The 12,825-nt window shown below is 38.4% G+C and overlaps 1 protein-coding gene across 1 annotated transcript; it reads right to left on the reverse strand.

Moving 5' to 3' along the window:
- Positions 1-351: 351 nt before the first annotated feature.
- On the reverse strand, positions 352-11,534 carry LOC139940388 (uncharacterized). The gene is made up of 6 exons (XM_071936610.1): positions 10,439-11,534; positions 8,910-9,203; positions 6,099-6,578; positions 5,540-5,644; positions 5,052-5,144; positions 352-4,113 (listed from the first exon to the last, which is right to left on the reverse strand). Exons 1-6 carry the CDS (start codon positions 11,438-11,440, stop codon positions 3,898-3,900), a joined length of 2,190 nt encoding a protein of 729 aa, XP_071792711.1. The 5' UTR covers positions 11,441-11,534; the 3' UTR covers positions 352-3,897.
- Positions 11,535-12,825: the final 1,291 nt, after the last annotated feature.

Raw genomic sequence — 12,825 nt, forward strand, 5'->3', positions numbered from 1 at the left:
ATGAAACTTTATTTAACAAAAATATTCTTTACTTACGATTTTATAACAAGAATTTAAAACACGAACAACAAATTAACATTGAAATTGTATCAGGAAAATGAAATATGATTAATGAATAATAATGAGGGAAAGTCAACTAAACTCAAAGACTTTCCCTTTCCAAAGTTAAATTCAACAAAGTACGACTAATATAAATTTTTCTATTTACATTTTTGTACAACATTTTTTACAAACTTTATACAATGACAACATTACAAATCAACACAATATTTAGTGTATTCTTATTTTAGATATCGCATTGTTTGGTACAAAGAGATTTTAACACGTCCTCGGTGGTATAATATTTTTGGAAAAGATTATGTGCTGCATGTTTCCGTGAATCATCACATCCAAGCTCCTTGACCCTTTTTCGTTTTTGAAACTTCAGAAAACTGCTGCAACATAAACGGCCCTCTTGCGGTTCGGCAGGTAACCACCAATTAGTGTATTTTGTCATCACAGGGACTACATTTTGTAATTGTTTATCCTCTGTGCAGATGCCCAATGTTTGAAAAAAACACTGAAAGATACTTGATACTCCGAGAGAATGTCATGTCCAAAATTTAGTTGGACTTCTTTGCCATTGATTTTCAAATCACACTTTTTCGCATGCTTTGCGAAGTTAATGCAAGACCAAATTTAACTCAAATATCTGTCGGGTCTCTCAGATGTTTGGATAAAATTAGCAAAAGGGAAAAGAAATTACTGATGTTTGTTAAAACGCTTTGATAAATCAGGGCCATTTTAACATTTATATGTACATTCATACTCTAATAAAAAATTTACAAAATTAACTGTTGAAACAAAACTATGAAGTGAGGCGAGCTCACAAACATCTTTTCTGACCATCAAAATGATAGGTGTAAAACTTAATGGACTCCCGGATAAATTCAGCTTTAAGATCGCTCATTTTCTAATAAAAAGGGAAAAACCAAATTACTGACGGTTGACAACGTCACTGTGTTCGATACCCATCAAATGAAATTTCAGCCAACATCCAAAAATGTTCACTGAAGTCACATTTCAAGTAGTGTGGTGGTCTGTACATTTTTGTGCAGGATATTCTTCGCTCATTCCCGAAATTTGATGGTATTCAATCGAAACGGCATTGAAGATGACCTTTTGATTGACGCAGAAATTCCTCTCAGTACATTATGTACTGATCCATTGCATTTGTTTATTAAGTCCGTCGACAGCGGACATCATGTTTCAAATTATGCTCTGAGAGAGCATGGAGGTATAAATAATTCTACCTCCATGGAGAGAGTATCAAAAGCATTTTACACCATTTTTGCTTCAACACAAGGTTTACAGAGACTTGTAATTTCCACCCTCTTTTATAAAGACTCTATCAATTAGAAATTGAGTGCATTACAAAACTTAATCTGACATTGGAGCCCCTCTTTAACAAAACTAGTAAAAAGACTAGACTACAAAGGTTCAAATTAACTTACACCTTGGTCGTTACTACAAAATTATCAAAATACATATTATGCTACATGTATTCGGGTTAGAACGGTCCTCTTTAAAGGCAGTGGACACTATTGGTAATTACTCAAAATAATTATTAGCATAAAACCTTTCTTGGTGACGAATAATGGGGAGAGGTTGATGGTATAAAACATTGTGCGAAACGGCTCCCTCTGAAGTGCCATAGTTTTCGAGAAAGAAGTAGTTTTCCACGAGTTTGGTTTAGAGACCTCAGATTTAGAACTTAAGGTCCCGAAATCAACCATCTAAACGCACACAACTTCATGTGACAATGGTGTTTTTTCTTCTTTTACTATTATCTCGCAAGTTCGATGACCAATTGAGCTCAAGTTTTCACAGATTTGTTATTTTATGCATATGTTGAGATACACCAACTGTGAAGGCTAGTCTTTGACAATTACCAACAGTGTCCAGTGTGCCATATATTATTATAGAAACGTTCTACTTTCCAATCATATTAAAGTAAGGTACGTATCTCCATCGTCATTTCCCAGTAGCATTTTAATTCAAAATATTTTGTAAAAATTTTTAACCCTCCTACTCTTAGTACCATGTTCCACTTAACTGCAGGGTTGTGTAGGGTGGCATAACTGTGCAACGAAACAAACTGTGGTTGTGCACTGTGTATGCATTCACATCAGTGGAATGGTTATCTATCATTCAAAACCACAGTGCATAGCATTGAGTGTTCAAATAGTAGGAGGGTTCAACCTGAGAAACAGAACAGCATTGGCTTCTTAGAATGGCAAAACATTTTCCTTCGAAATCAATAAATGTCTAAAAGACCTCCATCCTTTCATATCATGTTAAGTTAGAAAATAAACCTTATTACCAGTTAAATCAAAGGTTACACTGACTCATTCCGAATCAATGAACATTTATAAATGTTTTCCCCTTAAAGGAAGAAAATAAATGTCAATGAATACAATAATATTACTGGTTTTTTGTTCATTTTTTTGTAGATGATCAGTGTTTTTTACGATGGTAACACAAAGTAATAACAAAGAACTTGCTCATAAATATTCCACATAACTGTAAAATTGTACATTGAACAAAGACAAATTGATTAGAGCGGGAATTGAACCCGTAACCTCCGTGCCAGCCCTCTATCAACAAAACTATCTAGCCCTGTTGTTGGTGGCCTCTCTATTTTGAAGTTTGTTCAAGGTGCCACTCACAAGCCATACAACCGTAATTGCCAGGGATCACACCTAAGTGTACGATACAACCCGGGAAGCAGTAGCAGAGGGATCACCTTAAGGGGATGCGACTCTAATAAATTTGTCTTTGTGTAAATCTATCCAGTCAGTTTCTCTAGAGGTCTATGACTTATAGACGGAAACACAAGGGGAATAGGACGCCATGTTGTACTATAAGAATAATGTGCGGATGACAAGCAAAACAAATATTACTGCCATCCAAACTTTCTGGTGAAAAGACACAAAATGTCGAAGAGTACAGCAAGGCCTGTCTAACCTGTGTTTCACAAATTTTGTACAGCATCAGAATTCCCCAAGGTTTGAGGCCAGGAGTTTCATGATGTACAAAATAGAAGTCAGTCCGACCATACACACCACAAAATGAGCAGAATATCATCAGGTTTTTCAGCGTACTTTTTGTATAATTTTTATTTCCTGAGCATTTTTTTCTGGCCTCAAAAGCATCAAAGACCTTCAAACTTCTTTGATCACCGAAGAAGTAACATTATTGCCATCATGTCTATCGATCGTTGAAACATTCACTTTCATTTTCTACTCATTTTAAGGTGAGACTAATAATACTGTAAAAGGCTTTTACAAATTCTCAAAATATAAAGACGAAAAAAAGGAGTGTGAGATTTTCATCGAAATTAACAACAACACACAATTCTTTAAAAATAGACAAGACTTCCCCACTTCCTACACAACTAAGGCACATCCACAAAGCCGTCCTTGCATTTCATTACATTTTCAAAACAACTCAAAACCAGACGAGTGTCTTCTGCATGAAATATAACCAAAAGATTAATTTCAAATGTCAACATAAATTGGCAGTAACCAAAAAATTTCGTCAGAAAATGAACCTTCAGAACTTTTGAACAAGCGTTTCTTATTCAAAATGATAATCAATTCGAAGACAAAAATCATTTTCTTCAAGTGTTTTGGAAATGTATTTTGATAACAAGTTAGGCTCGATCCTTGTTTGGTTGTGGCTTATACTGGTTTTGGCTTACCATCATGTAGCCAGAGCAAGTCAAATCACAGTTATTGCATTAATGTTCAAACTCATGTAAGCCATTAATTGGTAGCTAGCCTTACCGGTTAGCAGCTTTCATTAAGATCTGGGCCTGGGTCGACCTTGTGAATGTGCTTTACATCCTCACCAATATTACTGAAGGCAGATGGTCACATGGTGCATGAAAGCCGAGTGATCTGTTACAGCGAAACTGGCAGGACAGCGAGGGCATTGTAGTTGATCCCCGTCATCGTTGAGTTCGTTCCCAGATCCGTCGGTTTCATCGAAGCCATCAGTTTCGACGTCGCTCGGCAGCAATGAGGCCTCGTAAGGGTCTTGGTAAACTGGTAATCCTCTCGCAATAAGCCTCTGATTAATTCATAAAAAATACAGGTATTCTATAAGTTCTAGCACACTGAATCTAACATTTTCAACCACTTTAATAGTAATCTATAGAACTATCACTACTGATTTATTCAATACATTTATGGATCTTATGATCTCCACACAGATGTAGTTACGGTAAAAACATCAAACTAAGCCAACAACAAAATTCATTTAACATACACAATACTATACCAACTTGATGACTGCACAAAAACCAGGCAACATTTATATTGTACACACTCCAATACGAGCACACCAACCAAATACATTAACACAACCCTAAACTAATAGCAACAGTTTAAGTACAACTCCTTATTCATATTTATAAAATTCTGTACCTTGGGTATAAGCAGTTGAAACAAAAACAACTTCTTGTGGAATTTACAGCTTCGTGTACAGGAGATACTTTTTGAGTCTTTTGTGTATTTTATGTCTTCTTGGCAGGGAGAAACGATGGCTCTAAAAAGAGCAGGTTCTTCTCAAATCCACACCATGCAAAGCTTCAAACCTCACTTGCCGTCAGCCAATGTCTGAGATGCTATTCGTTTTTCCCATGTCTGAGTTGCTGTCATTGTTTTCCACGTCTAAGTTGCTGTAACTGTTGTCAATTTGTAGTCATATCCACGTATTTTTGTCAATTGAAATAAACAATATTTTAAACTTTTCTACAGAAGGTCCGTATCGGATTGAGAACTAAGGCCATCTACCCTACTCGTCATTAAACTTTTCTCAATGATGTAAATTTGTTTATTTCTAAAATAAACCAAGTGTACTCTGGTCACATTACTGTACAACTTCAGTTTCTGTATGATCAATCATACAGAAATGGGCCAACAGCCACAAAGCGATCGGCAGTCAATGTTTCGATCAACGACTGCGTACTTTTTCTCAGACAGTAATAAGAAAGAAGTGTTGTTTACCCGTGGTTGTGGTTGTTGTGGTTGATTGTAGTAGCGGCCCCTAAGTCCTGTGGATGAGCCAGTGAATCTTTGGATGTCAGCAGGGGGTGGAATCTGGAAAGAGAGGAATCAATCAGTTTGATTACTGATAAGGGATAATCAAAGATAAGGGATTTGAGAGGGATCAATAAGTGCGATCATACGATAGCATACTAATTTTGGTTTTAACCCATACAGTACACCGATGTGTGTTAACTGTTAGCACTGTGTACTCAGTACTTACCAGAGTTCGGTGAAAAAAAAGTCACATATTACTCGGGTGAGATTCGAACAAACTACCTCTGCAATTTTAGAGCAGTGTAATACATTGTACCAACTAGGCCACCAAGACTGCCCCGTAGCTAGAGTCAGTTCGAATCCTATGTTTTAGCAGCGGGTATTGCAAATGATAGCATTTATGATTGTCAGACTGATTTATAGACACAACTATGAAGAGAGAAGTCGCTTACCATGTTTTGGGATTCTTTCAACCGATGTCTCAAGATGTCATTGTTCCCTTGCAGTCGCTCTCTGTCTTTTCTTTCTTGGTTGAAATCTTCTTGGTAGACTTTCAACTGGGGATGAAAGGTAATTAAAGATCGTGTCAAAGTCAATTGTATTTTGATTCAGGATTATCTGTAACAACAATGCTCAGAGCTAAAGGCCTGGATTAACACATAGACCCTGGACCCATGCCCTCTGGTCTCTGCCTTAGTGCCCCCTTCAAATCTTCCCATAGACTTTGAGAATTTCCATTGGAAGTGCCCTTTGCTGAATGAAAATGGCCTTGCCCTCTCAAAGATGAAAACCCAGGCCAGGAATCTATTCTGGATTGTCAATGTTGACTGTTGAATATAACGAAGCTTAACATATCTGTGAGGGTCAAAACGTCAGGCCATTAACTATTTGTTTGCATTTATACCATAGGTCGTTTGTGTTGGTAAGCAGTTTGCAACAGATCATTCTGTATTTTCACTAACATAGTGTTATAGTAAAGCTTACAATAACACTGGGATATTATTTGTGTACCTGTTCTTTCAATGTTTGAATCATCTCTTTGTCTTCTAAGCGTTGAGCAACCCCTCTCTGTTTCTCAGTCGTGTGGAGCGCAACCTTCAACGTTGCAACCTGCTCATTCAGCTCAATCACCTCGTCTTCCTTCTGTACCAGCTGCTGCTCCAAAGACATGACGTAAGCATCAGTATTCTTCTTCTTCCCAGCATCCATCTTCTGCAGCAGCGTGTTCAGATCGTTGATGTTCTGCTCCAAGCCTCGTACTTGCTGCTCTAAGACGGTGATCTTAGACTGCTGCTGCTGGTTGGTTTTGGTGAGTTTCACGACGTAGGTTTCACGCTGCTCGTTGTATCGTTGCCACCTCGTGTTCATGCCAATCACCTCGCGGAGCTGGTCGGTCACGCGACTGTTCTCTTTCTCAAGTTGTTTGACTTGCTCCTCGCCGATCTTTAGTCTGTCCGACAGGGAGACTCTACTCTCGTCTTCAATTGACATCTGTGGAGCAAAAACCAGAGGAAGATTAAAAAGATATTCATAAATAAAACAGTCTCTCCATCTTGTACCAACAAAATTATTTTAAAAAACGTTTATAGAAATGTATTTCTTAGGCACACTTATCACAACGACCTTAATACTGACATATATTGATGACCCTTGGCCCATGTACTGTATGTGAAAAAAAAAAAGTATTCATTTAAAACAATATAGTTTTTATTCCGTATTATTTCAGGAATGGTTGATGACCTAGCGATTTTAGCCCAGTCTTTCTTAAAGGTTATATAAAAGTTATTTTTAGTGATGTGGTTTTCACATTTGTACTCGCTAAAAAAACCAAAGGGAATATATTCCTAAATCACTCCACCACATTACATGTATCAACTAAATAACAAACAACTAAATGTACAATTGATTAACATTTGATCACCTTGTTTGTTATGTTGAAATGTTTTTTTTATGAGGGAAACCACATCCTGTTGTTTACAGGAATCACACTATTCCCATTTCATTGTACATTCGTGAAATCGAATGTCTAATTTGAGCAACTTGTTTGTTTACTAGAACTTTTTTTAAATCCATTTTTATTGCCTCAGTCCAAAAGAGCCTAACATGACTGACCTGGGCACAAAATCCCATGAAAAACTGATAGACTAACAATTATAATTTTTCCCCAAGTAATTCCCAATAACCATGCTATAACCACTGAGTCGATAAAATCGTCATTAGTTGACTTGATTACTTGTGTGCTTCAATTGACAACTGGAGATAAATGTACTTGTAATTTTTACCATAAACAAATCAATGTTAATTGTAATATCCGTTGTAAAGGGGAATGGTCGTCATACGTGTAGCAGGCCTAGTACCATGTACAGTCACAGGACTGCTATTATCAAGATGACAGTCCCCCTTTAAAGGCAGTGGACACTTTTGGTAATTACTCAAAATAATTATCATCATAAAACCTTTCTTGATCACGAGTAATGGGGAGAGGTTGATAGTATAAAACATTGTGAGAAACAGCTCCCTCTGAAGTGAAGTAGTTTTCGAGAAAGAAGTAATTTTCCACATATTTGATTTCGAGACCTCAAGTTTAGAATTTGAGGTCTCGAAATCAACCATATGAAAGCACACAACTTCGTGTGACAATGGTGTTTTTTCTTTCATTATTATCTCGCAACTTTGATGACCGATTGAGCTCAAATTTTCACAGGTTTGTTATTTTATGCACATGTTGATATACACCAAGTGAGAAGACTGGTTTTTGACAATTACCAATAGTGTCCACTGTCTTTAAGTAAAAATCCCACGCCTGTTTCATGAATGTGTTGAAAACACCACGCCTGTTTTATGTATTTGTATACAGATATAACACACATTAAATGCATGCAACTCATTGTGTCCTGTACAGTCAGAGTGTGTAACCATAACACAAGGAAACAAACTGATGATTATTACATTAACTTCCTACGCAATAGATGTATTGAATCAATTCAATTCAAGGTCTGTTAGCCTGTTACACTAGATGGTGTATGTAAGCTGCAACTGCCAAAAGGGTTATTGATTTACAATACGGCGGATATGTAGTGTTCCTACTGTACTGTATTGTGGACACCCATCCAGTATATTTGCACAGTTGCAGATATGTGCAGACATCTGCATTAGAATAAATCATGCATAGTAGTGCACTGTTATGGTGCACCCGCTGTTACAGTGCTGTTCATTAAAATTCACTCCTCTATTTACACAGAAGCAATAGCACAGCCCCTATTATTCCCTTATTATGAAAGAGGCCACTGAAGTTATGAAAGGCTGCTATGTGAACCTGTTTTATGGATGGATGGATCTTTACATGGGATAATATTTTCACAGAGGGAAAAACAACCTACCCAGATACAAAACCACATACAATACATTTATATGATAAATTCTTGTGAGTATACACTATACCGAGTCTGGTAATGGACCCTTACATAATGGGAGACCACCAAAAAAGTGGCCTTCATTCCCCGCGCTTCTCAGAATGGAGACAAAGTGCTCAGCTTCCTTACACACTGTGGCTGCCCCTTTAAAATGAAAACCTCATCCCATAATAAGCACCACAAAAGGTCAACTATGCTGAATTAAACACCCCCCAGTGAGCTGCATAGAAATTGCAACCACAGGATTGGCTGATAAGCTTCCATTGTGCTGCTATTGCAACATACATGCAGCTATCTGGAGGGGATTCCCCATTTTTGGTTTCGCAATCTCATTTTGGAAATTTGCCAAGGCTGATTAGTGATTGATTGGAAAGGTCTAGAAAATAAATGAAGGCAAAAACAAAACTACCTTCTGTGTTAGTTCTCTCACGATTCTACTCTCCATATTCTTGGCTTTCTCTTTCCAATCGGCAAGTTCGGCGCACACTTCTTGATGTTTTTTCTGCGCTGCTTCCAAGTCGTCTTGAAGCTTTCTGGTCTGGGGCGTCAGAATGGTGCACAGGGTCTTGAATTCCTCCAGTTCACCACGAATCCGCTGGTAATCTTTCTGAGCATCTCTGGCTTCCAGTTCTACAATTCTGGCATTCTTACACGCTAGGTCCTTTTGTAAATCTTGTAGTTGCTTATCTTTATCTGCTTCACTCTGTAAAGTTTCAAAAAGAGGAGGTTGGAATTTTCATTAATTGTTTTTTTATCGTCAGTTTTCACAATAATGCAAACTATGTAAACACTAACAGCTAGATTGACATGCAGAGATCAATTAGTACTTGTTTATTTCATCTTATTTAACCATGGTAGCCTCACAGTTGACAATGAACTGATCTCCCTGGGGACAAGGCCTGCTGGGGACCCTGGATGCATACAATAGAATTCACTGTAAAATGCAATACAAAAGCAGCTAAAATTTACCTACAAAAACAAAGAGGTAGATTATTTTGTGTAAAAAAACCTAGCATGAAACTTTGCTAGGAGTTCTGTGTTTTTACTAATAAGACAAGCTTTAATACCAACTAACCAACTAAAGTAACACCCCATTTTATAGTTTTTTTTAGGAGGGGGGGGGGGGAGCAAGAGAATCAACAATTTGGATCTTAAAGCCGTTCAGCAGAGTGCCATTGTTCCAGATGTGCAGCTATTGTTTTAAGAACAGGATGCCTACTCGATCTCTATTGTTACTTCCTATTGTTATTGTTTTTAAGCAGGGTCCAGGCCTGTGGAAAAGAGCTGCATACAGCAAGTTTATGGTATTTTATACCAAAGTGCTGTACGCACAATGATTTCCCCCAAGAGCATAAACACCATAATTTCCTTGTAAAATATCTATTGTAAAAACCTTCAGCTTAAAACTTGTTCCTGTTAGCGTCATGTTTCTCACACAAGCCACATAACCTTAAAGCGACACAATACAGTTAATCATTAATTGTTAACGGTTGGCATTTTGGACCCCACCAGGTGAAGTCCTGTTCATTATGATTATAACAATACAATTTTCAGAGTATTGCTCAAATCCAGGACTAACTGGGGGGAATTCCCATTAGTCCCCGCATTGATTGTAACTGCCAATTCGAATTTGAATGTAAACAACACCATTCATAATCATAAACCAAACAGGCCAATCAAAGGAGACCACAAAGCGTTACCTCTTCACATTTGTTGCAAAAAAAAGTTATTGTGACCATAGAAACTTTTCAAAAAATCAAACGAGAAAAACAAATTACATCATCACACAAGTTTTCAAGTAAATGAAAAGGGAGTGGTATGAAAATAGTTACACAACACGGAAAGATGAAATTGAAATCAAAACCGAGAGTCAATTGGTTATGACTACTTCTGTTTTGTCGTTTTGAAATAAAAAGAAAGATGTAAACATATACGCACCTGTTTTTGATAACTTATTCTAGCATCGCCACTCAACTTCATCTTCAGCTCTCTCAAATCCTTCTGCAACTTCCCATTCTCACAAATCAAACTGTTGATAAAAGTACGATCATGGCCAGGAATGAAAATTTCATCCTCGGCCAAGTCTACTGATGTGTCACATCCTACCCGGTGAAGGCGACTCTGTAAATTACTCACGGCTTTGTCTAACTTGGCATTTTTCACTGTTGTTTGGGATAGTTCATCTTGGGTCTTGCGTAAAGAATCACCTAAAACCGCAATACCTTTAACTCTGGCTTTTAGGCTTGCATTTTCTGTATAGAGTTCCTTCATGATATCGTCTGATAAAGGGCAACGCTGGCAATCTTTTCCCCCAGAATTATCTGATTTAGCAACAAATGTAGTAATAGTAGAACCACCAATTGCCGATAGTTCTGATACTGACAGAGATTTTAAATGTTGAATCAGTTTCATAGAGTCAGGGTCACAAATAAGGGCCACGATACCACCATGTTGAAATTCTTTTTTGATTTTATCCTGACTTGTTCCATCATCTGAATTACTACTTCTTTGAGCTTGTTGTAAATGTAATTCAGGCTGAACAAACTTAAACTTTTTTGAAGTCAGTACCTCTATCATCTTTCCGTGACGGACATCAAACTTCTTATGTTGGTCAAGACGTTTGGTCACAATCGCCACCTTCATGACCTCCCCTAGGTCAGACTCCAATTCCAAGAGGTCCTCTTGGATTTGCAACGCACGCTCGTGCCCCAACTCGACCGTGGTTTTTGTCATGTCACCTACCGAAGACCGACGCGCTCCTCCCCACTGCAGCTGCGGGCGCTCCCCGCTTGGGCTGCCCTTCTTCGCATCACACTGCCCAGAACTTGACGGCGACTCATGTTGTTTGGAGGCGTCAGACATTGGCAGCGTCGCAGGGTTGTTAGGAGAGCGATGGTCCACCATTGGGGCATGGTCTTGACGTTTCACTAGTTCAGCCATTCTAGAACGGGAGTTGATTTGAAGCTATTCAAAATACACACACTTTATCTTAAATTATCGTTTAGCTGACGATGCTATGTGTGATGCCCTTGCTCTCGCGCCTCCGCTGCCTTTTATACGAATAATTGGGGGATGCACGCATCCACCAAGTACATTTGCATAAAGGGTCACCGCCCACTTATCAATATTCAAAGTTAGGAGTTGGGCAATTAATTTGGCTTTTCCGAGATGTGCAATAATAGATTTAGAAGCGTTGGAAAGTAGGGACTTTCAAAATCTGTGGAATTTAAAATTCGTATCCTGTCTGCTGAACATGCAGGTTATTCTTCATAAGTAAGATGAGATAATTGCTCCTTTGAGTCTTTGGGGGAATATAAGTGTACAAGGAATTCGTGTTGCAGTCGTATGCGGGAATCAGTGTTTCATAAGGGTTTCCTCGCAGTGTCATCAATATTGCTGATGAGAAAGACCTCTAAATTTGCCCTGGTCATCATGCATTGTGCGGGCTTGCAGGTGTTCCAATTCACTAATTGTCAGTTCCATGTTGAGATCGGGCAGCAAAACAAAGCTAAATGTTTTGTGCATGGGGATTGGAGGGACATACCTCCATGCTCATGTGCAAGCCTAGCCCTATAATAATTATAGGACTCTTCCTCTGGAGCTGTACACACATACTGTTGTATACGAAAGCCAATTTAAGACCACCACGGCATGCGCCAGGGCGGCTAGTGCTGGCTGCTCCTGATATGCTTAGTTCTCGTACAAGAGCATCGAGGAAGCAAGCCCAGATATAGCAAAAAAATAGAACACACGCCACAAGGATCCTTTTTTATACCTCTCCTCCCCTGCATGCTGTCTGCCTTTTCCCCAAAGATTTTAATAAATCAAGACTTTGGTTACAGCTGCGTTTTAGATGCGTTTTTAATAAATAAATAAAAACTAATAATTTAGGGACAAAATAGAGCTCAAGCACGAGTAGGCTGGGCCCCTGTCTTTGCCTCGAAGAATAACATCACATGTTCAGGGGCCAATTTCACAGAGCTGCTTAAGCAAAAATTGTGCTTAAGCACGAAAACAGCTCGCTTATTTCACACATGTTACTGGCCAAAATGTTATGCCATATACATTGATTGTGACTGGTAATTAGCTGTTGTTCACTTAGCATAACAATTGAGTGGAGTCTTGGCCGGTAATCTGATCTTACTAAGCAAGGATTTTTTGCTTAAGCAAAATTTTGTGCTTAAGCAGCTCTATGAAATTGGGCCCAGGCTAGAGCTCGAGCAGTAGACAGATGGTAAACAATTTACCAACATACGTGAGCATGCAATACCAGCGTACCAGCGAAATCCAACGGGCCAATCAGATCCGTTGTTTTACGCATGGGT

This window comes from Asterias amurensis, chromosome 8 (genome assembly GCF_032118995.1).
Source record: "Asterias amurensis chromosome 8, ASM3211899v1".
Taxonomy (NCBI): domain Eukaryota; kingdom Metazoa; phylum Echinodermata; class Asteroidea; order Forcipulatida; family Asteriidae; genus Asterias; species Asterias amurensis.

Bases quoted from the DNA above. Each gene is read 5' to 3' on its own strand.
- LOC139940388 (XM_071936610.1), bottom strand. From the start codon at position 11,440: ATGGCTGAACTAGTGAAACGTCAAGACCATGCCCCAATGGTGGACCAT. The intron at 5,645-6,098 runs GTACACAAATAA...TTTCATCCCCAG, and splicing joins TTCAAACATTGAAAGAACAG to TTGAAAGTCTACCAAGAAGA. The intron at 4,114-5,051 runs GTAAACAACACT...TGAATTAATCAG, and splicing joins CACAACAACCACAACCACGG to AGGCTTATTGCGAGAGGATT.